Source organism: Arctopsyche grandis, chromosome 1, assembly GCF_051622035.1.
Source record: "Arctopsyche grandis isolate Sample6627 chromosome 1, ASM5162203v2, whole genome shotgun sequence".
NCBI classification, from domain to species: domain Eukaryota; kingdom Metazoa; phylum Arthropoda; class Insecta; order Trichoptera; family Hydropsychidae; genus Arctopsyche; species Arctopsyche grandis.
Genome location: NC_135355.1, coordinates 16,913,025 through 16,931,250, shown reverse-complemented (window position 1 = coordinate 16,931,250; position 18,226 = coordinate 16,913,025). Strand labels below are relative to the sequence as shown.

Genomic DNA, 18,226 nt, shown 5'->3' with positions numbered 1-18,226 from the left:
ATTTCCTCCTGCGGATGGCAGCACCTACATACTTTTAATTTTTACATACATATAATATATTTCGATTTTAATCATTTTTAATGGAATGTAATACACTCTCGATTTTGCTTGTTGGAAAATGAGCGTCTGCTTCATTGTTAGCGATGTTTCTTTATCATTTCTGAGTATCGTTTCGAGCGATGTTATTGTTGCTCTTTTGCTGTCAACGTCTACATTTAATCGGCTATCGCTCACTATTCCTTCCCGTCGAGCTGTTTTTCATCTCGACACACCGTAAATAATAAACAAAACTGCATCCTCGTGGAGCACGTCTCGTATCCAAGGAGATAAATCCATTATCGCCGCACAATATGTGAACGCCGTTCGAATTTTCTAAAAGCGTATTTCCGGTCGTCTCGTACACGACATTAGTATATTTTTTGCGTCACATCACATCCCATCCTTGCGGATTTTTGCGATTTGAAGAATTTTCCCCTCTTCGACCTTTCGTCGCGAGAAATTCTCTAAATTCTTTGCGGACAGTTCTATATGCCAAATTTCTCACCCTTCAAATTACACGATCCTTCTTATATAAAGTGTAAAAATAAACGGTGTGCGGCTTGGTAATTTATTATGTCTTTTAAAATGTTTTATATACCTATACACATTTTGAAATGTGTATAGGTATATAAAAAAACATCATGAAACCCAAACTTTTTTGTCGAACTTGACATATGTATAGCAATACATATGCTGACAATACATACAATATTCTATCAAAATTTGAGTTGACTCCCTCCCTCCCCCCCCCCCCTTAATTTATTTATAAAGATTTTGTATCGTTAGTCAATATTATTTTCAGGTAAATCGTTAAAAATGGTATCTATTTACTTGGTTATTATATCAATTAATTCAAATTTTGTATTCGCATTTTACATGGTGTGTAAACCTATGTATCTAATGATTTCCAATCGTCGAAGAAATGAAAAATGAAATATTTAAAATTTATTTCTCTCGTGTTTATTATTTCTAATAAATTTAAATTTGTTATTTTTATGAAATCTGACTATAATCAATTTTTAACCAGCAGTATTGAACAGTGGTTAACGTGTAATGCTTTCAATTGTGTGGTAACAGGTACAATCCCTGGCTTTGTGCTGCTGGCCAGACCTAGGATATGTGCCTCCAAAGTTGATCGTTTCCTATCAGAGTTTGCCCATTAAAATTATTTCATTGAAATGGTTCTAACAAATTGGCAACCCTGTCCCATTTCTCGCAAAATTCGAGTTTGCAGCATCTTGAAATTGCTGATTGATAAAATGCTGCAAATTTTTTCATATGCAGATGTCTCTGTGATTGTTAATCGGTGTTTGTAATTGCCTTTAAATAATACTTATGTATGTACACTGTTTGACCATGTGTAGATGTCGTGTAAATTAAAATAAATGGGTATACCTGTATAAATAAATAAATAAAAATTACAGCCAATGTTATATTACATACCTCTTATTTTACAACCAGTATAATTTTATTTTTATTTTAAAAGAACTTTTGTATGATTTTTAGCGTTGGTTTTGAGATTTTAGCGCTCTCGCTGTCCCCCGCTAGTAAATTGCAAGTGACGCACGCACAATGGGCTGGTTAGCATGAAAGAGCCAAGGTGTCAGGCTACCTTCCATTATCCTCCCCCTTCCCGTATACCAGCCAGCAAGCTCCTTTTGTCAGAAGGGAGTCCTTTCTTTCGGTAATCTGTTTACTTCGCGTTTCCACCGCCTACCCTCTTCCCACACGCGTGCTACCTTCTTACTCCTGCATCTCTGCATCCATTCAATTGTTGGATTCAGCAATTTCGGCTTCAAAAGAAGCAGGCCAGCCCTTTGTGTCATTTCAGCTGGGGTTGGGTACGAGCATAATGCCGTGTGCAGGCGAAAGAAATTCTTCACACGTTTTGCAAATTCGCACAATAAATAATGAAGCGCATACGTTTATTTTGATTCGTGTCATAATACAAACGGATAGGCTCGTCCATACTACGCGTGTCGAATTTCCCTCCGTATGCGCACTTAATAAAGAATTTCTCTATCATTATTAATATCGGAACTGAGTAAATTTGAAATATAATAGAAGGCGGTCCATTTCATGTCGGAACGATTAAGATTGACATGTTTTCATATAAAGTTGGACGATCCTTTTAGTATCTGTTGGAACGAATATCGCAAAGAGCGCATGTGTGTATTGTGTACTATTGTTGCACCAAAATCGGCGTATAAAGAACCTCATAAAAGTATTGAATGACCCATAAAAAATTGCGCATTCTGCCGAATGCGGTCAATACAATTATATACTACCGACCTATTGGGGGGCAGTTCGTTTCTATTCTGAGCGTTTGTTCAGGTAAAGAAAATAATTTCTCTATTGGGGAAATCGTGCGAAATTAATCTGCGTATTGTGTACATACTATACAATCGACCCGAATCGTATTGCTTTAATACACATATTGGTGTACTTATATTCATAGTTTCATACATATATTTATATTTCATTTCATGTCTGTCTCCAGTGGGAGAAAAGTCGTGATTCGTATTGGTCAACTAAAATATTCTGACCAATAGAAATCGCGTATTTTACAGGTTAATTTCACAAATTTTCAACCATAAGGAACCGAAATTTATCATTTCATTGAAATTTAATTTATTATGTTGCGTATATATGTATGTACATACTTATTATATTTGGGGGCCAATTCCATCACATTCAAGAAATTTTCAATTTGATAAAATTAAACAAATATAATTATTTTACATGAACAAATATGTATGCGCCATTATATTTGAAAGTAGCAAAAGTCCACTTTTCTTCATTTCGCAAAACATTAAATATAATGTTTTACGTTTAAAAATATTTAAAAATACTACTAAAAATACGTTTATTCTGTTTTTCTGAGATTCCGGACATATCGAATTAAAAGAAGTGATAAAATTGGACTTTCGCCACTTTCAAATATAACGGCACATACATACGTATGTACTATGTTACACGCACTTATTTATGTCTAATATAAAAAAAGACTGCGTTTGTATTCGAATTTCAGAGATAAAGTTATATACGACTATACGAGGGTTTTTGTCGTATTTTCTTTATCTGTAAATGAATTTATCTCGAATTGTCACAGAGGGGGTCACATCCCCAGAGGATATCTTCAGTATCTTTCTTGTCCGATTCGGCCCTCATATTTTTTCTGCCTTATATTAAATTGCTCTCCAGGGTAAGCGTACAAAGCGTAAAACTAATTCAGCTACCTGCCATCTTATTTTTTTGGTGCCTCTATCTTTATTTATCATCAAAGGAAACTGAATAATCGCTAGTCTTTTTTTTTTGGAAACATATATGTACATATGTTGAAACCTACATACATATATATGTATATACATTTGTATTTCCAAGAACGAGTACGTTATTGCAATTTGATAATACTGCATAGTTGTCAGTTTATATTCTTTCTTGAAGTTTATCGTTCTATATTTATAGCCTCTGAGGCTCTTTTCCTTACTATTATCGCCATCTAGAGTGCAACTACATATATACCAATAATGCACATTTGCAATGGGTAATGAACGGTAATGCATCTATGTACGTAAAAGACATAAATCCTTTTATTACATAAACGCTTTATAGCTTTTATTTTTAAGTACTAAAGTTTATGTTTTTTTTTTTCTTCAGGTGTATCTTCGGAGTTGTACTATGTGCGAGAAGGCCAGATTAACAACTATGCGTTGTCATACGTTGTTCCAGTACCAGCTTCCATTAACGAACTTTACTTCACCTGGCAAAGTCTAGCTGGAAGACCTGTAAGTATTAATATGCCCATTTGTATTTTTTTTATACCACATTTTAAATTTCTTCGCGAGAAAATCGATAAAATCTTCAGTGTCGTGCAGTGTCGTGGGGGAGGCCATAAGGTCGCACCCGTTCCGTGGGTTTTTCATGCAAATCGGTCCAACCCGTGGGTGACGTCACGAAGTTGCTGCAGATGCAACGGCAGGCGGTTAAGATGCATCTCGAGGACCTCCATTCTTTTCAAAATTCAAAGTCGTGCCGAAACCGTATCGCGACCCGCGATCTGTTTTAAAAACTCTCGACTAGCGTGTTCGAAGTCGTTTATTTGGTTTTCTGCAAGTCTTTATCTATGTATGCATGTATGCTAGCTACGGTACCTTATTAGGTTTTGTGTGTATTGAACTCGTGCAAGCATTCGACGCGTTAACGAGCTCGTGACATTTAAAAGGTTATAATGTACATATGTTTATATTGTACATATGTACATATGTACGTGTTAGAAAAAATCTGAAGAAATTTTTTCAATTTGATGGTTCAATAGATATGGAAAGTGAATTGATTTGAGTAAATGGAATTCGACATTCTTCAAATGCTGGATATGCATATTGACTATTCAACTTTATTACGAACTGTTCTTATTTTGGAATCATTTGACTGCATTTTTACTAACCTCATCTTATTACAAAAAAAATCCTGTTTATTATAAAATACATTTTAAAAATTTTATTGAGCCGGTTTTAAATATATGTAATTTGGTAAAAGTGTATTTGACCAATCCTTGTAAATATAACAAGTATGTACAATTTACCAGTGGCGTGCCGTGACTTTCAAAATAATGGACTAGGTACAAAAATATATATTTTTATAAATATTTTTGTACCTAGTCCATTATTTTAATAATAAATATATCCTAAGTAGCCTACGTTATTTGATAAAATATTGTTCTTCAAAACTTAATCTTCTGAATAATTTGACGAACAATCGATCGAGTATGCAACATTCCAGGGTTTCGTTATTTGTTACCGTGCGCTCTACACTGATTTGTTTTCAGAGAATTCTTCTAGATCAAATCAAAGCTGAGTCTTTTGCCATATTTATACTCAAAAAATTATGTATGCTATTTAATAGAATGGTGTTTGATAGACAAAAATCAGAATATTCTTCCATCTTATGGCACAAACTCTGAGTTGATGAAGACTCAAAAAATGGATTCGTACCAAAGCATTATGATTAGAAGTGGGGGTAGACAGTTTACGGATGTTTGCGCATGTTTGCGTGATATTCGTGGGAGGAGCCGACGAAACTTCTACCCCCCAGTCCTAATTTTAATTCTTTGGTACGAGTTTATTTTTCGAGTCTTTATTAACTGCCGTAAGGGCCACCGGTTGGGAAGTACATATGACAGAGTATCCATAGCCATTCGCTATCCACTACTGGATGGAGGCCAGAGTATCTAATATATAATTTCGAAAGAGACTTTGTATGTAAGATTTGGCGTTTCGTTCGTAGAATCGAAATTTTTTTTTTTAATTTTAATTTTCTATGACAGCGATATCGATTTCGATTTCCGATTCCTTTTTCAGTTCTAGTTCCGAATTCCTGTTTTAGTTTTGGTTCCGGATTCCTTTTTCAGCTCCGGATCGGGATTTCTATATCAGTTCCGATTTTCCATTCCGATTACAGTTCCAATTCCCTTATATACATATATTAAAAAAAACAACATTCGTTGTATGTACGCAATTCATTTCTGATTGGCTGTCGTTAAATATTATTTTTTTCGATCCAAATAAATTTTATTAAAAATAAAACAAATGAAAGTCTGCTAGACTTTCCGAAGTTTTATAAAACCACTAGCTTACTATATAGTAGTTTATTAAGACGTTTGTCTTTCTTTTTTATACGTTTAATTCCATTCGTCCGATCGTGAAATTTATATCTTTGTCCCTTGACATTATAATTTGTATAGTGTTTCTTGTTTTGGTTTGTTTTGTATGCACGCCTCGCAGGCATTTTCCATCACATCAAGTCCCCCTCGTACTCATTCCCCATGGTAATGGGATTCTACATCCATCTGTTTTGCAGCGTGTCCTTCCCAGTCAGATTGTCATCCTTCGTACTTTTGCAATACCTCTTCACTACTCTCCTTTTTGATCCCCCACTTTTTTTATATGCACGTACATATATTGCATTCCTGACGTTCGCTTCCTGCACGACCGGTCGTCCCGTCAAGTGTTTCCTCGTGAAATTTTCGACATGCTTTCCTTTCATTTTGTGCATGTTTTTCTAACGGTTGAATATTCAAATACGAATCAGTAGTAGACCCGCTCAAACATTCGAAAGGCAGAATTTAAATTATCGGTCGGTCGTTTTGTGGGCACGACTTGGCCTCTGGCGACTCGGCTTGCCTTTTGCTATCGTGAAAAATGGTTAAATTATTTACGTATTCAAATGTATTTCAACATTTTCTGTTGTTTGTTTACGAAAATTAAAATCCTCCAATTCGAATAACTGAAAAATTTTTCAGTAATTTAAATGTAAATTTCAGAAATTATGCAAATTTCACCCGTCAGATACACATTTTACTGACAGGCTCTCGCTTCTCTCATACAAAATGTTTCCTTAATAAGCGTTCTGTTTATATTTGTAATATATTTATTCTATTTGAATTATTTGAAATATTTTCCATTTGAGGATACACTCTCTGTACACTTTGATCTAAACTTGTACTTCCTCTTGAATGTGTGAATGTACAAATACTACAAATGAACACACGTAGTACGAGTTCATGTTTCGAATAGTTACACATAATATACATATTAGGGTTTCTGTATTCCCGGACTTTTTCAATTCCCGGGACACGGGATTGTTCCCGGGATTCCCGGGATCCCGGGACACATGTCAAAATAACATTTTTTTTTTCAATTTAATATATATTTTTATATAACATTCATCGTCAAACACACAATTGTTTCATCTTCATCCGAATCTAAAAGAGTTTCTTCCATTGTGGAATCGTGAATACAAGAAGGATATGCTCGCTTCATAATAGTTTTACCGTAGGATATACATTCGCTTTAATTAATGAAAGTTTTGTTCGGTATAAAATTAGAATTCTTAAAAAATTGTGTTAAAAAATCAGTTTTAGGTTTCTTCTTTCTTCGATTTTAATTTTCAATTCTCAGAATAGTTCCAGTCCTTCGGTATTGAGATTTTCCAAAAATATAATTGCAAGAAACGATTTTGGCCAAACGCACAGAACCATAATGCTCATAAAATTTCCACGTTCCAGGAATTTGCGGTACTTACTGCTAAACAACAAACCTTTGAGAATATTTACCGATTCTTTGTGTATATGATTTATTATTTCCCTTCGTGCAGTCGTGAAAATGTTGTATATTTTCTAGATTTTTTTAAATCCAATTCCTGGGATTCGAGATAAGAATTCCCGGGACACGGGACAACAAAAATTCCGTGATTTCCCGGGAATTACTCTCCCGGGCTGACCCGGGTCAGAAACCCTAATACATATGTATTGGTTAAAAATTAGTAATCACTCAAATAATTCCTAATGTCTACACCCGTTTTAGAGCAGGGTCTTCATTTTTGGATCCATCAGCTATGCTGACTCATCAAAGTATTTTTGTTCAATTTGTATTTTCACATATATTTTTCATACTTTTTTATTTTTTAACAAACCAGGCCAGATTATATATTTTTTTGAAAATCTTAAAATAAGAATATTTACTATTTGCAATTTTGTAGAGATTCTTACGATTTGAGATACGTTGTATGTCACACAAAAATGACCATCGTTTGGAAAACCCTTTTTGGGGTCAATAGTTGACAATAATCAAAATAGTTGACAATATTTCAAAACTCACAACCCCTTTGCTGTACTTCATACTGTTTAGGGATTCCAAATATTCGTCAAATAGATTATTCGAATATCGAATATTAAAATCATGAAATATTCGAGTATTCAAATGTTTTCGAAAAATTATTCGAGCGTATTCATAACAATAACATTCATTTAAAATTACATATTTTAAAAATAAAATTGCATTAAAAGTTATAATAAAATAATCGAATAAAATATTCGATTTTTGAGTATCCAAAAAAGGCCGAATATTCGATTGGAATCCCTAATACAGTTATGCGTTAATTTTATTATGTTAGGACAATATGAGTTCATGGTTTATCAATCATCAAATATTTATTCGATTTACTTGAATTCAAATTTAGCTAAGAGGCAAGCACAAGCCCATGTATAGTTATGGTCGAAAATCGGTCCACAAGCGGTCGTACAAAAGTCATTACTCATTATACATATTATGTATTTCTTTTGTGCCCCTTGTTTTCTTAGTATTGTCGATAATAAGCGTTCGGTACCTCTTCTTCAATATCTTCAATTTTTCTGAACATCTTTGTACCATCATAATTAAATCAGCTCGTGGGGAGAACCAACGAAGGCACTCGTCGAGCTCGTTATCGCACATAATGTATGTTTGCTCAAATAACGAGTAATCTAGTGAGTTACTTCATTGATCGGCAATAAAACAAACTTTCGACTCCGGGCTAAATTACACATGATTGGCCGACGTTTATAAAATAAGCGAAGCCATTACGATCCGTCGCTCGCATTATAATATCTTGCTTATTAACATTAAATTTGGTCAATGTCTACATACTCTTACGCTCCGACGTCGAAACTTCGACCACACACATGTTTTCCACAAGTTACGAACTTCACGTTTCGTAATTACGCAGTTTGAGAGTCGGTTGCTGGCCAGTTATTCGCTTGTTTGCAAACTTGGATTAGATTGGCTCTGAAAATTACACGTCTCATTGTTTTGCGCCAATTAACCATGTTGTGTTTGCCAGACTTGTTTCTGTTCCGTGGATTGTTTGTGGTTCGAACGCAGCTAATATTTAGCTAACTGTATCGATGGTTTCTTTGTTTTTCAAATGTATAATTATGTATGTATACGTTGCCGATGGCTAGGTTCTTTTTATTTTTTGTGATGTGTACTTATTATATGCTTCACAATTTTTATTTGAAACATGCCGAGTAACCGTTATATGGAAAAAGCATGCCGTTGAGTAAAATATATTAATTATATTTAAAATTGATAGATTGGTTGTTCTCATTTTTTTTGAATTAAATTGTAGTTCTAAAATTTATATACTGTTTCTTAACGATTTGAAGTATTTTAGTTTAAATTAAAAATTCTAAATAATTCTTGCAATGTATTTTTTACAGTTAATGTATATAATCAATGATTATTATTAATCATGCATATGTACATATTGTGGAGTAAACTTCACAATAAGTAATTGCATACGATTTTCAAAAGTATTTTTGAAATAAATGAACTTTTAATACAAAATTACATATGTTTAATTGTGAATTATTGAATTAAATATTTTTTAATTGTGATTTATTAAATTCATTTGCATTTTGGAAAAATTTCGATGTAAAAGCTGGGTATACTTTTGATTTTATCAAAATCCGAATTGATATGAATCACTGACTTACAATGTGCGTAGACTGTAGATAGATGAAATTAAAAAGGGGTTTAAGGAACTGGGCCCCGAAGCAATTCCAACTGGAAATTGCACTTGCAATAATATTTTTAAATTTCTTCTTAATTGTATTTTTTTAGTTAAAATAATAAATTATACTTCACCGTCTATCTATCGCCATAGGCATCATCCCGTAACTAGGCATATAACCCATAACATAAAAGTACTGTTTATCAATCTTTGATATAACCATATATTGTATCCGTAAATGAGGTTTTTGTGATATACATATGTATGTAAGGTTTATGTTCCAATCAGAAAGAAGATTATCGTCATAGCTCTTTTATCACCAATTTCACTAGGGGAAACTGATAATCAATAACAAAATTAATAGAAGATTCTGCCTTGTGACCAAGAACTACATACATAAATAAGTGTTGGCTAAGGCTTTCTCTACCGATATATGAGTACATGCTCACTTTTATATTAAAGTATATCTTCGAACGTGCCTTAATTAATCAAATTATTATATTTATTTACCGAAAGGAATATTTGTAAATAACCTGTCGATAATATACAGTTCATATGTGAGTTTATTATTATTTTTATTTCAACATAAAAAGAGTCGATTCGATCGGGAAAATATTTTCTCGTGACGATAATAATTCTGCAATTTTTTCCAATCGGTCGACGATTACGTTTCTTGTTTGCATTGGTCGATACGATCTTGTTAAAGTTTCGCCAATCTGTCTGTCCGTCAGTCGGTACGTCGAAATAACCCCTGATTACCGCGTAATGACGACTCGGGGGCCGCGTTGCATGAAACCGCAATTTAGATTGCATTATACAGACGTTCGATGTTATATTTAATGTGACCGAGACTACTCTGAAAGATGCAAATTTTGTTAGTTTTTGGTTTTTTGCTATGTGGAATACGTATAGCAAAGCAAAGCTGGGTCTTATTTTTTTTATAGTACACTAGTGGCCTGTGTGTACATATGTAATTGTACACTCGGTAAAATATCGCAATTCGTTTTAATAATTAAAAATTAAATTATTTTAAAAAAAAAAAAATCTTTTGTGATTCATGATCATGTGAACGAAGTGATATGCGGCGTCTCTTTCCACGATATACGATTCCAAGGGGAGAAAGAGAGATTGAGCGTGTTAGCGAACATTTACACGCACGCAGGCACGTGTGCACACACGCACGCTCTCAATAGACAATTATTATGTATGATATGTGTAACAAATTTTTTTTGTAGATCCAACTTTTATCCTACTTTGTTTTCTATTCAACTCAATTTTGTTCGATTGGGAAAATTTTTTACGAGTCAATAACTAATTTTCATAGATTTTATTTTAAATTTACGCATTTTCAGTAAGATCCTTAAGAATTATTCGAAATCACTTATTTAATATTTGTTTTTTTTTTACAATTGTTACAGTTGCCGTATAAGATCGACGTGGATGTTGCCAACAGAGCAGCCATCTCTGCACCTACTCTCAACATTACCCGGAGTGGCATCGTTCCAGTCTACATACAAACATTTAGCATAACCTTACCTTGCTCCGGACATTTGGCAGCCGAAGTAGATGTGACCATAGCCATCAACATTACACTCAACAAGGCTAACAACAACGTGACACAATTGCTCTTTCGACGAAAAAAGATATGCTTGGAAGAAGACACATATCACAACGTGCGAGGCGCTCACATCTCAATAGACACGATCCCAAGTGAAACCACATCCGCTAACATATTCTATGTGGCTGTAGGGTGTGCCGTGGCTGTCATAGCAGTCATAACCCTTCTAATAGCCACTTGTTACGTTCGCAACAATAAAGCTAGACGTCAGGGTGAAATGCTTCAAGAATCCAGGAACGGATCCAGATCCAGTGCCCAAGCTCACACCACTTTCCTGTCAGTGGACACTGCCATTCCGCACACTGCTTTTACGGGCACGAGTGGATCTTCATGTAAATCCGGTGGAAGTTATGCAAGCTTTCGAAGAATGCCCAGCTATTCCGTGGTCGACGAACGATCCAAAGATCTCCATGAAAGAATTACCGAGCTCACCATACAGAGGTTGGTTGTTTGATCGAATTTGTCTCCCGTTTCGTCGTCGTAAATTTTAACTTGCATAACAATTTGTATACACAATACCGTTTTTCCTAATGGAATACGTCGATATACACGTCTGAGAATGCTTTTAAAGACGAGAGAAAATTATCCGTTCGTATCGGATGACATTGCTGTTGTGTGTATGTATTTTCGAATCTCTTTCCCGTTGATCGATGACGACATTATTTGACCCGCAATGGAATTGATATTATATCTCGTTTTTACTAATTATTTTTTCCAATAATAGGTTATTGCGTTAATTCAAAAGTTGCGTCGTTTAAAAATCCATTTTAAATCGTCAGAGATTCCAGTCATTATCTCAGAACAAGAGTGTCATTAGCTACTGCTACGCTTTATTTTTGTGTAAAAAATACCGAATTCCTGAATTTCTTTATATAACTACATCGCGAGATACGTGAATTCATTCTTTTCATATATTTTATGTTCATACCTCAACCAAGCTTTATCTAATGCCGATGAAAACCTGACCAAAACGACACACTCACATTTAATCTCAAATATTTCATTAGCGAATCATGGTTATATCAATTTTTGAGTATATTTCTTCAAAGCTTGCTAGTCACACGTCCCGCCAATTACTATACTCGCTTTTTACTCGCTCCACTGTCAGCTACCCTAGCATACATATTTTTACTTTATCTATGTTTTTTATTATTATTCATATCTTTCACCTTGTCTTTCGTCGTTTTATCAAGCATGCATCATTTCATATTTCCCTAGATGCATTGAATTGAAGGCTGATAAAGCTGGATACGTCGATAGCGTCGACAATTTCCGCTGTAAAATTGCCATAGGACGAGGGTACCCCTACCTTTATCAAGTTGGGAGCCACTTTTATTCTAAATTTTCATGGCGATCGACTTTTATGTTGTTACTTTTTTTTAGTACTTAAATGTTAAAAATATTCATTGTAAAAGGCAAAATATCGTTGAAAAATTGCAGAAACAAAATATTTTCGTTTTTTTTTTTTTTTTACGAATATGTCAAACGTCGCATAAAAACATAAATGTGAGCATTTTTCTGGATTCAATACATTCCCTGTATAAGAAGATTTCAATTGTGTAAACTTAATGTCATTATAAAATTCAATCAACTGTAATTCTAAAATTCCCACATCTATTGAGAAAAAAGTGTGTGCCAGTAATTATGTACCGTAATTATTCACGAGGGGAACTTTAAGTTTATCTTTTGTACCGGGAAAAAAAACTTTTTTAGCGACCTTTTCGCGCGACGTGACAATTGTTCGTTGAAGTTTTCAAGTGTGAATTTTTTTACTACTTAATTGTTGGAAAACTATTGTTCGCCTTTCAACCGAGTGTTTTAAAAGTGCATGTGTACCTTTATTTAAAACGTAATTACATCACAGTCCTTCTTTAGTAGATTTCAGTGACATATTCTTACTTGCAGTATAGTGTGACCAAATAAACAGTTTTATCCACCGAGTATTATTCCTGCAAAAATCCGGACACATATTGACAAGATTAAATTAAGACTCCCTCTCATCACTCCCAATAGTATGTATGTACATCATGTACATACATATGTACACAGTTATATTACATATATTTCATTCCAGTCATCTTGGAAATAGGAAAACTCTAAATCTCGACTCCTATAGGTCAGTAACTTCAAACTATGCGATTTGTATTGGTCAAAAGTTCCGAATCCAAACATTTACTTACATATATGTGTAAGTTTACCAATAGAAAATCGATATTCGGTCAGTTACTCAAAATCAGTTGCTCGAATGTCACATTACTCAAAATTCGAGTTCCTCGAATGTTAATCGCTTGAGAATCAACTGCTCTTAGGGCGAAAACACGTGAGTGGGACGTGGTACGTGTTTTTTTGAGATACTTTTAAACATGCGAAAAAACGCAGCACTATATATGTACATGGTACACAGTCCCAAAAATCACCCCTTGGAGTGTTTTCGGTGATATTTTATCCTCGTATTTATCCTTGCTTGATAGTGATCGATAACGGTGAATCCCATATTTGATGAAATGTAGGAGAAACTTGTCGATTGCACATAGATATGCATACACGTGCGACCTCCCGAACATGTGCATTCTGCACGTGCAAGTACACCCGAATTCAGTTTGGGGTGTACTTGCACGGGAAGCGGGGGAACACCCACAGCGGGAAGCTGAAGCAAAAAAGAAGGACGTGACATCCCATACCACTCAGTGTGTTTTCACTCTTAGGGCCGGGCCGCACCGTGCAACTTTGTCGGCCTACTTGTTGCGCGACACGAAAAAATGTATGGAAATGTGTGCGACAAACAAGTTGATGAGTGTGGCATGTCCCATCTACCTGCATGCATTGGTCTGGTCGCCCTCAACCAAGTTGTTCGCGAGTTGAGCGGTGCGGCCCGGCCCTTAGCCTATTTGATAACTTCTATTTCGAGCAATTCATTTTCGAGTATACCTAAAACTACTACCAATAGTCGTGAAATAAATTTTAGAACCATACTACGTATATCTTAAAATCACCAGCATAATAACTGTGCTACATGTTTTTGATGATTTCAAGCACGTCTATAAGTGCTGGCTAGATGATTATAAAATTCATATCGGCTTGTCAAAGTTTGCCGTATTTTTTATTTATCTTACAATAATTGCGGTTTAATACAAAATTTCCACCACTAAAATTCCAATGTACCAACTAAATCCATTCTTTCCGTTCTAAAAGGCAAATGAGAAACTATTGGATATAAAATTTTTATCAAGACAATTTCACTACATGGCAAATAATACAAATGTGAAGCCCACCATATTCGGAATCGAGCATATGCACTATTATATAAAATCTTAAATATCAATATGTATTTTATGTAATATTTTTATAACCATATTTGTTTGTAATCCACAGGTGCCGCGTTCGTTTGAGTAGCGTAGTTCTCGAGGGAGCTTTTGGCCGGGTATACAAAGGCACTTACACCGAAGGAGATTCTCGCGAGCAAGACGTCCTGGTAAAAACGGTGACAGAACATGCATCTCAGATCCAGGTGTCCCTCCTCCTGCAAGAAGGTATGACCATGTACGGACTCTCGAACCGACACGTCCTCAGCGTGCTGGGTGTTTCCATCGAAGACCACACCTCGCCGTTCCTCATATACCCACATACCGGCTACACCAACATGAAGAAGTTCCTGCAGAAGTGTAAGGTGTCACCCGAGGGTGTGGCCCACACCCTAACAACTCAGGAGGTCGTGGATATGGCACTGCAAGTAGCCCAGGGACTGCAGTATCTACACAAGAAGCATATGGTGCACAGGGACATAGCTGCTAGGAATTGCGTGTAAGTTTACAAATTGATTTCGTTTTATATCTGATTAGTTGAATTGCCCGACGTTGCGCAGGTATTAAAAAGTTGTATTTTTCAGTAATTTTTCCAACCATCTACATTTTTAAGTCGGGCACAGACGGAGAATTTTCTGAAGCATGATGAACAATTCATCTATTATAGCAGTTTCTCAAAAACCTATATCTTGTCTGTTTTATTTTTAAACATTGACTTCTAACCACCATTCGCTTGAAGATCAATTAATTCCAATTGAAAATCTTCTTCAATATCGTTAATATCGATATCAAATGGATTTTGGAAAAATTGAAACACTTAAATTACTCTTAAAATCTATAAATCTTGCGAATAAAGTTTTCGATCGGAAAATTCTGAATAGGTATAGTTTTAGACAAATTATCAGAACAAGGAAAGTGAGTTAAATTATTTTGCACAAGGGGATTTTTAAATAATATTGCAGTTTTGTTTCAAACGATTAAACATAATAACGAAAGAAGAACGGAAAGTTGGGTCTTTTCATTTGGGTCTTTTTATTATTACTAGAGGTATCACCGGAAGCGTGCCGTTTATTGTTCAATTTTTGTAAATGTTTTGTAAAAAAGGTTCGGCAAACCTTTAACAATGCATTTACAACATTTGAACAATAAACGGCCCCCTCAGGGTCCGGGCTTTAAATTACTAAATTATGTTCACAATACATCTTATATCTATTTTAATAGCTACTGATCTACTGATCATTTACTATTTTACAATTTTAATCTAATTTAATTTTACCATTTTCTTATATAAAATATCACGATCAGGTCTCTCGCGGGTCGGTTCTGGCCCGCGGGGCATACATAGGTTGGTGACCACTGATCTAGAGTAATAGTACTACTTCCGGTTATGGTAAAAATATTATTGAATACAATTTATAATTTCTATTGCATGTAAAAAAATTTCATATTGATTCGTTGATCGGTTTGGGAGACAATTGAATTCAAAAACTTAAAAAAAAGAGGTCACCTATAAGGGGAGGTACCATTTCCAGTCAACTTAAAAAGTTGAAAGAAATTTACGTTGTGTCGATAAGAATTTCAGTAACCGATACTAAGTTTCAGTTCGATAGGACTAACGGTGTTCAAAAAATCCCCAAAATACACAGACACACACATACACACACGCATTTTTTTTCTAAATCATGAAAACGTGATCAGTGATCGATTCCGAGTTTGAATCAATCAAATTTTCCCATGATCACAAAACTTTATCTATTGCTACTACGTACATAGATAAAGTAAAAATATTCCTAGTAACAAGAAAAGAAGAAGAAGATGGATGTTGAATTTAATAAAATCTATATTTTTTTCTACTAGTGTCGACGATAAACTTCGAGTGCAGATCACCGATAATGCCCTGTCGAGAGATCTTTTCCCTGCGGACTACCACTGTCTCGGCGACAACGAAAATCGACCTGTGAAATGGTTGGCGGCTGAGGCTTTACAACGACGAGCTTTCGCACCGGCTAGTGACGTTTGGTCCTTTGGAGTTCTGCTGTGGGAGCTCACTACTTTGGCCCAGCAGCCGTATCAAGAAATAGACTCCTTCGAAATGGCGGTTTATCTGCGAGACGGCTATAGACTGGCGCAACCCATAAATTGTCCCGACGAGCTGTGAGTATTTTTATCACAATGTTTTATCACACATTTTGGCTCATGATTCACGGCACACGTGTCAACTAAAAGTATAGAAATACGTATACCGTTATCAAAATATACAAACGGACACTTCCTAAATTTTTGCTCGTCTGTCATTCCATTGGTCCCAGAATTAACCCGGCTATATACATAGTCTATTTTTGTATTGTCAGTTTTTAATTTATTATATACTAGTGTTTTTACCCGGCTTCGCTCGGTATTTGTAATATAAACCGCTTAAACATGGCCAATATAATATTCTTTTGTTTGATGACGTCACATCTACGAAACAAACTAACATACAAAGTCTCTTTCGAAATTATATATTTGATAATTATTTAATTTAGTAAACATTGTTGGAAAATTATGTATGATACATATTTTGATAGTCATAATCATTTTAACGAGGTTTGACAGTAAGCCTTATAAAAATGCTACTTTAAAGCGAGCAATTTTAAGATGTATGAAACGAGAATTTGCACGATAAACGGATTACGTGCTCGCTACCGAATTAATTATAAAGCCTTGGTATCCAATAAATAATTATATAATTTTTTTACCATTTGTAATATTTTAACTGTTGTTTTTATTTTCAGGTTCGCAGTTATGGCATATTGTTGGGCCATGTCTCCAGACGAGAGACCTACAATATTACAATTACAAATATTCCTTCAAGATTTCTACACACAACTTACGAGATACGTTTGAATGTTTAGTTAGCGATTACAAAATATTATTTTATGTGCGTGTATATAAATATGTAGATGTATGTGAATCGATTTAAGTTGATAGTAACGATTGATCTTACAGACCCAATTATGTTCATTTTAAGACAAATGAAAAGGCATGTATTATATAGGTATGATTCATTAATGGGCTATGTGTATATTTATAATAATTTGAAAATAGACGCCTTTTTTAATACAAATTTTATATTTTAATGTCTTGAAAATTGCCAAAGATAATTTTTACGTATATGCATATAATTTTTGCTCATCTCAATTGTGTTTTGTGTAATGAATTAATTAAAATCGGTGAATTTACCATAATATTATTTTGCATCGATGTCACTAAGTACAATTAATTATTGTGTGCCAAAATATGTAATTTGAAATACATACTACGTATATTGGAATTTAATCAAATATCATAAATGATGTGTATGGCGATGATGCCACTGTTTGCCAAAATTGTTAATAACTTAAATAAATTATGATATATGTAGTTTAATTCGTGTATATTTTAAATAAACATATAATACGTATTTTTAGTGCCAGGTTCCTATAAAGCGGCACCATTGTATCGATAATGCGCTCGTTTGTACTTTTGTATTTTTTTATAATATTAAGTCAATGTATGTTTTAAGTCGCGAATGCATTTTGAAACATACTGTATAATTTTGTACATAATAATTTATTAAAATATATTTATGTGAACTTATTCAGTGTGTGTGTGTGTTTGTGTGTATTTGTACGCATTCCGATTATTATATGAAACAATGTTACCATCACTTTCCATATTCTATTATTATATTATATATATATATATATATATATATATATATATATATATATATATATATATATATATATATATATATATATATGTATATAAATATGTATACACTATATGTATGTATACATGTGTAGATCTTCACTTGTACCTAGTCTTGTGATTTTTAATAATAATAGTTCACACATCTGTGAAATTCCACACTTCATAACTTATAAACAAAGAAATTATAATATTATATATATGT

The 18,226-nt window shown here is 34.2% G+C and overlaps 1 protein-coding gene across 1 annotated transcript in view; it reads left to right on the top strand.

Moving 5' to 3' along the window:
- dnt (tyrosine-protein kinase Dnt) overlaps positions 1–18,019 on the top strand; it is a 97,752-nt gene extending 79,733 nt beyond the window's left edge. Inside the window, exons 2-6 of the mRNA XM_077430711.1 lie at positions 3,700–3,827; positions 10,788–11,428; positions 14,360–14,788; positions 16,147–16,443; positions 17,064–18,019. Coding sequence (XP_077286837.1) covers positions 3,700–3,827; positions 10,788–11,428; positions 14,360–14,788; positions 16,147–16,443; positions 17,064–17,175 — 1,607 coding nt within the window. The 3' untranslated portion in view covers positions 17,176–18,019. The remainder of the gene's footprint in view (positions 1–3,699; positions 3,828–10,787; positions 11,429–14,359; positions 14,789–16,146; positions 16,444–17,063) is intronic.
- The last annotated feature ends 207 nt before the right edge of the window (positions 18,020–18,226 follow it).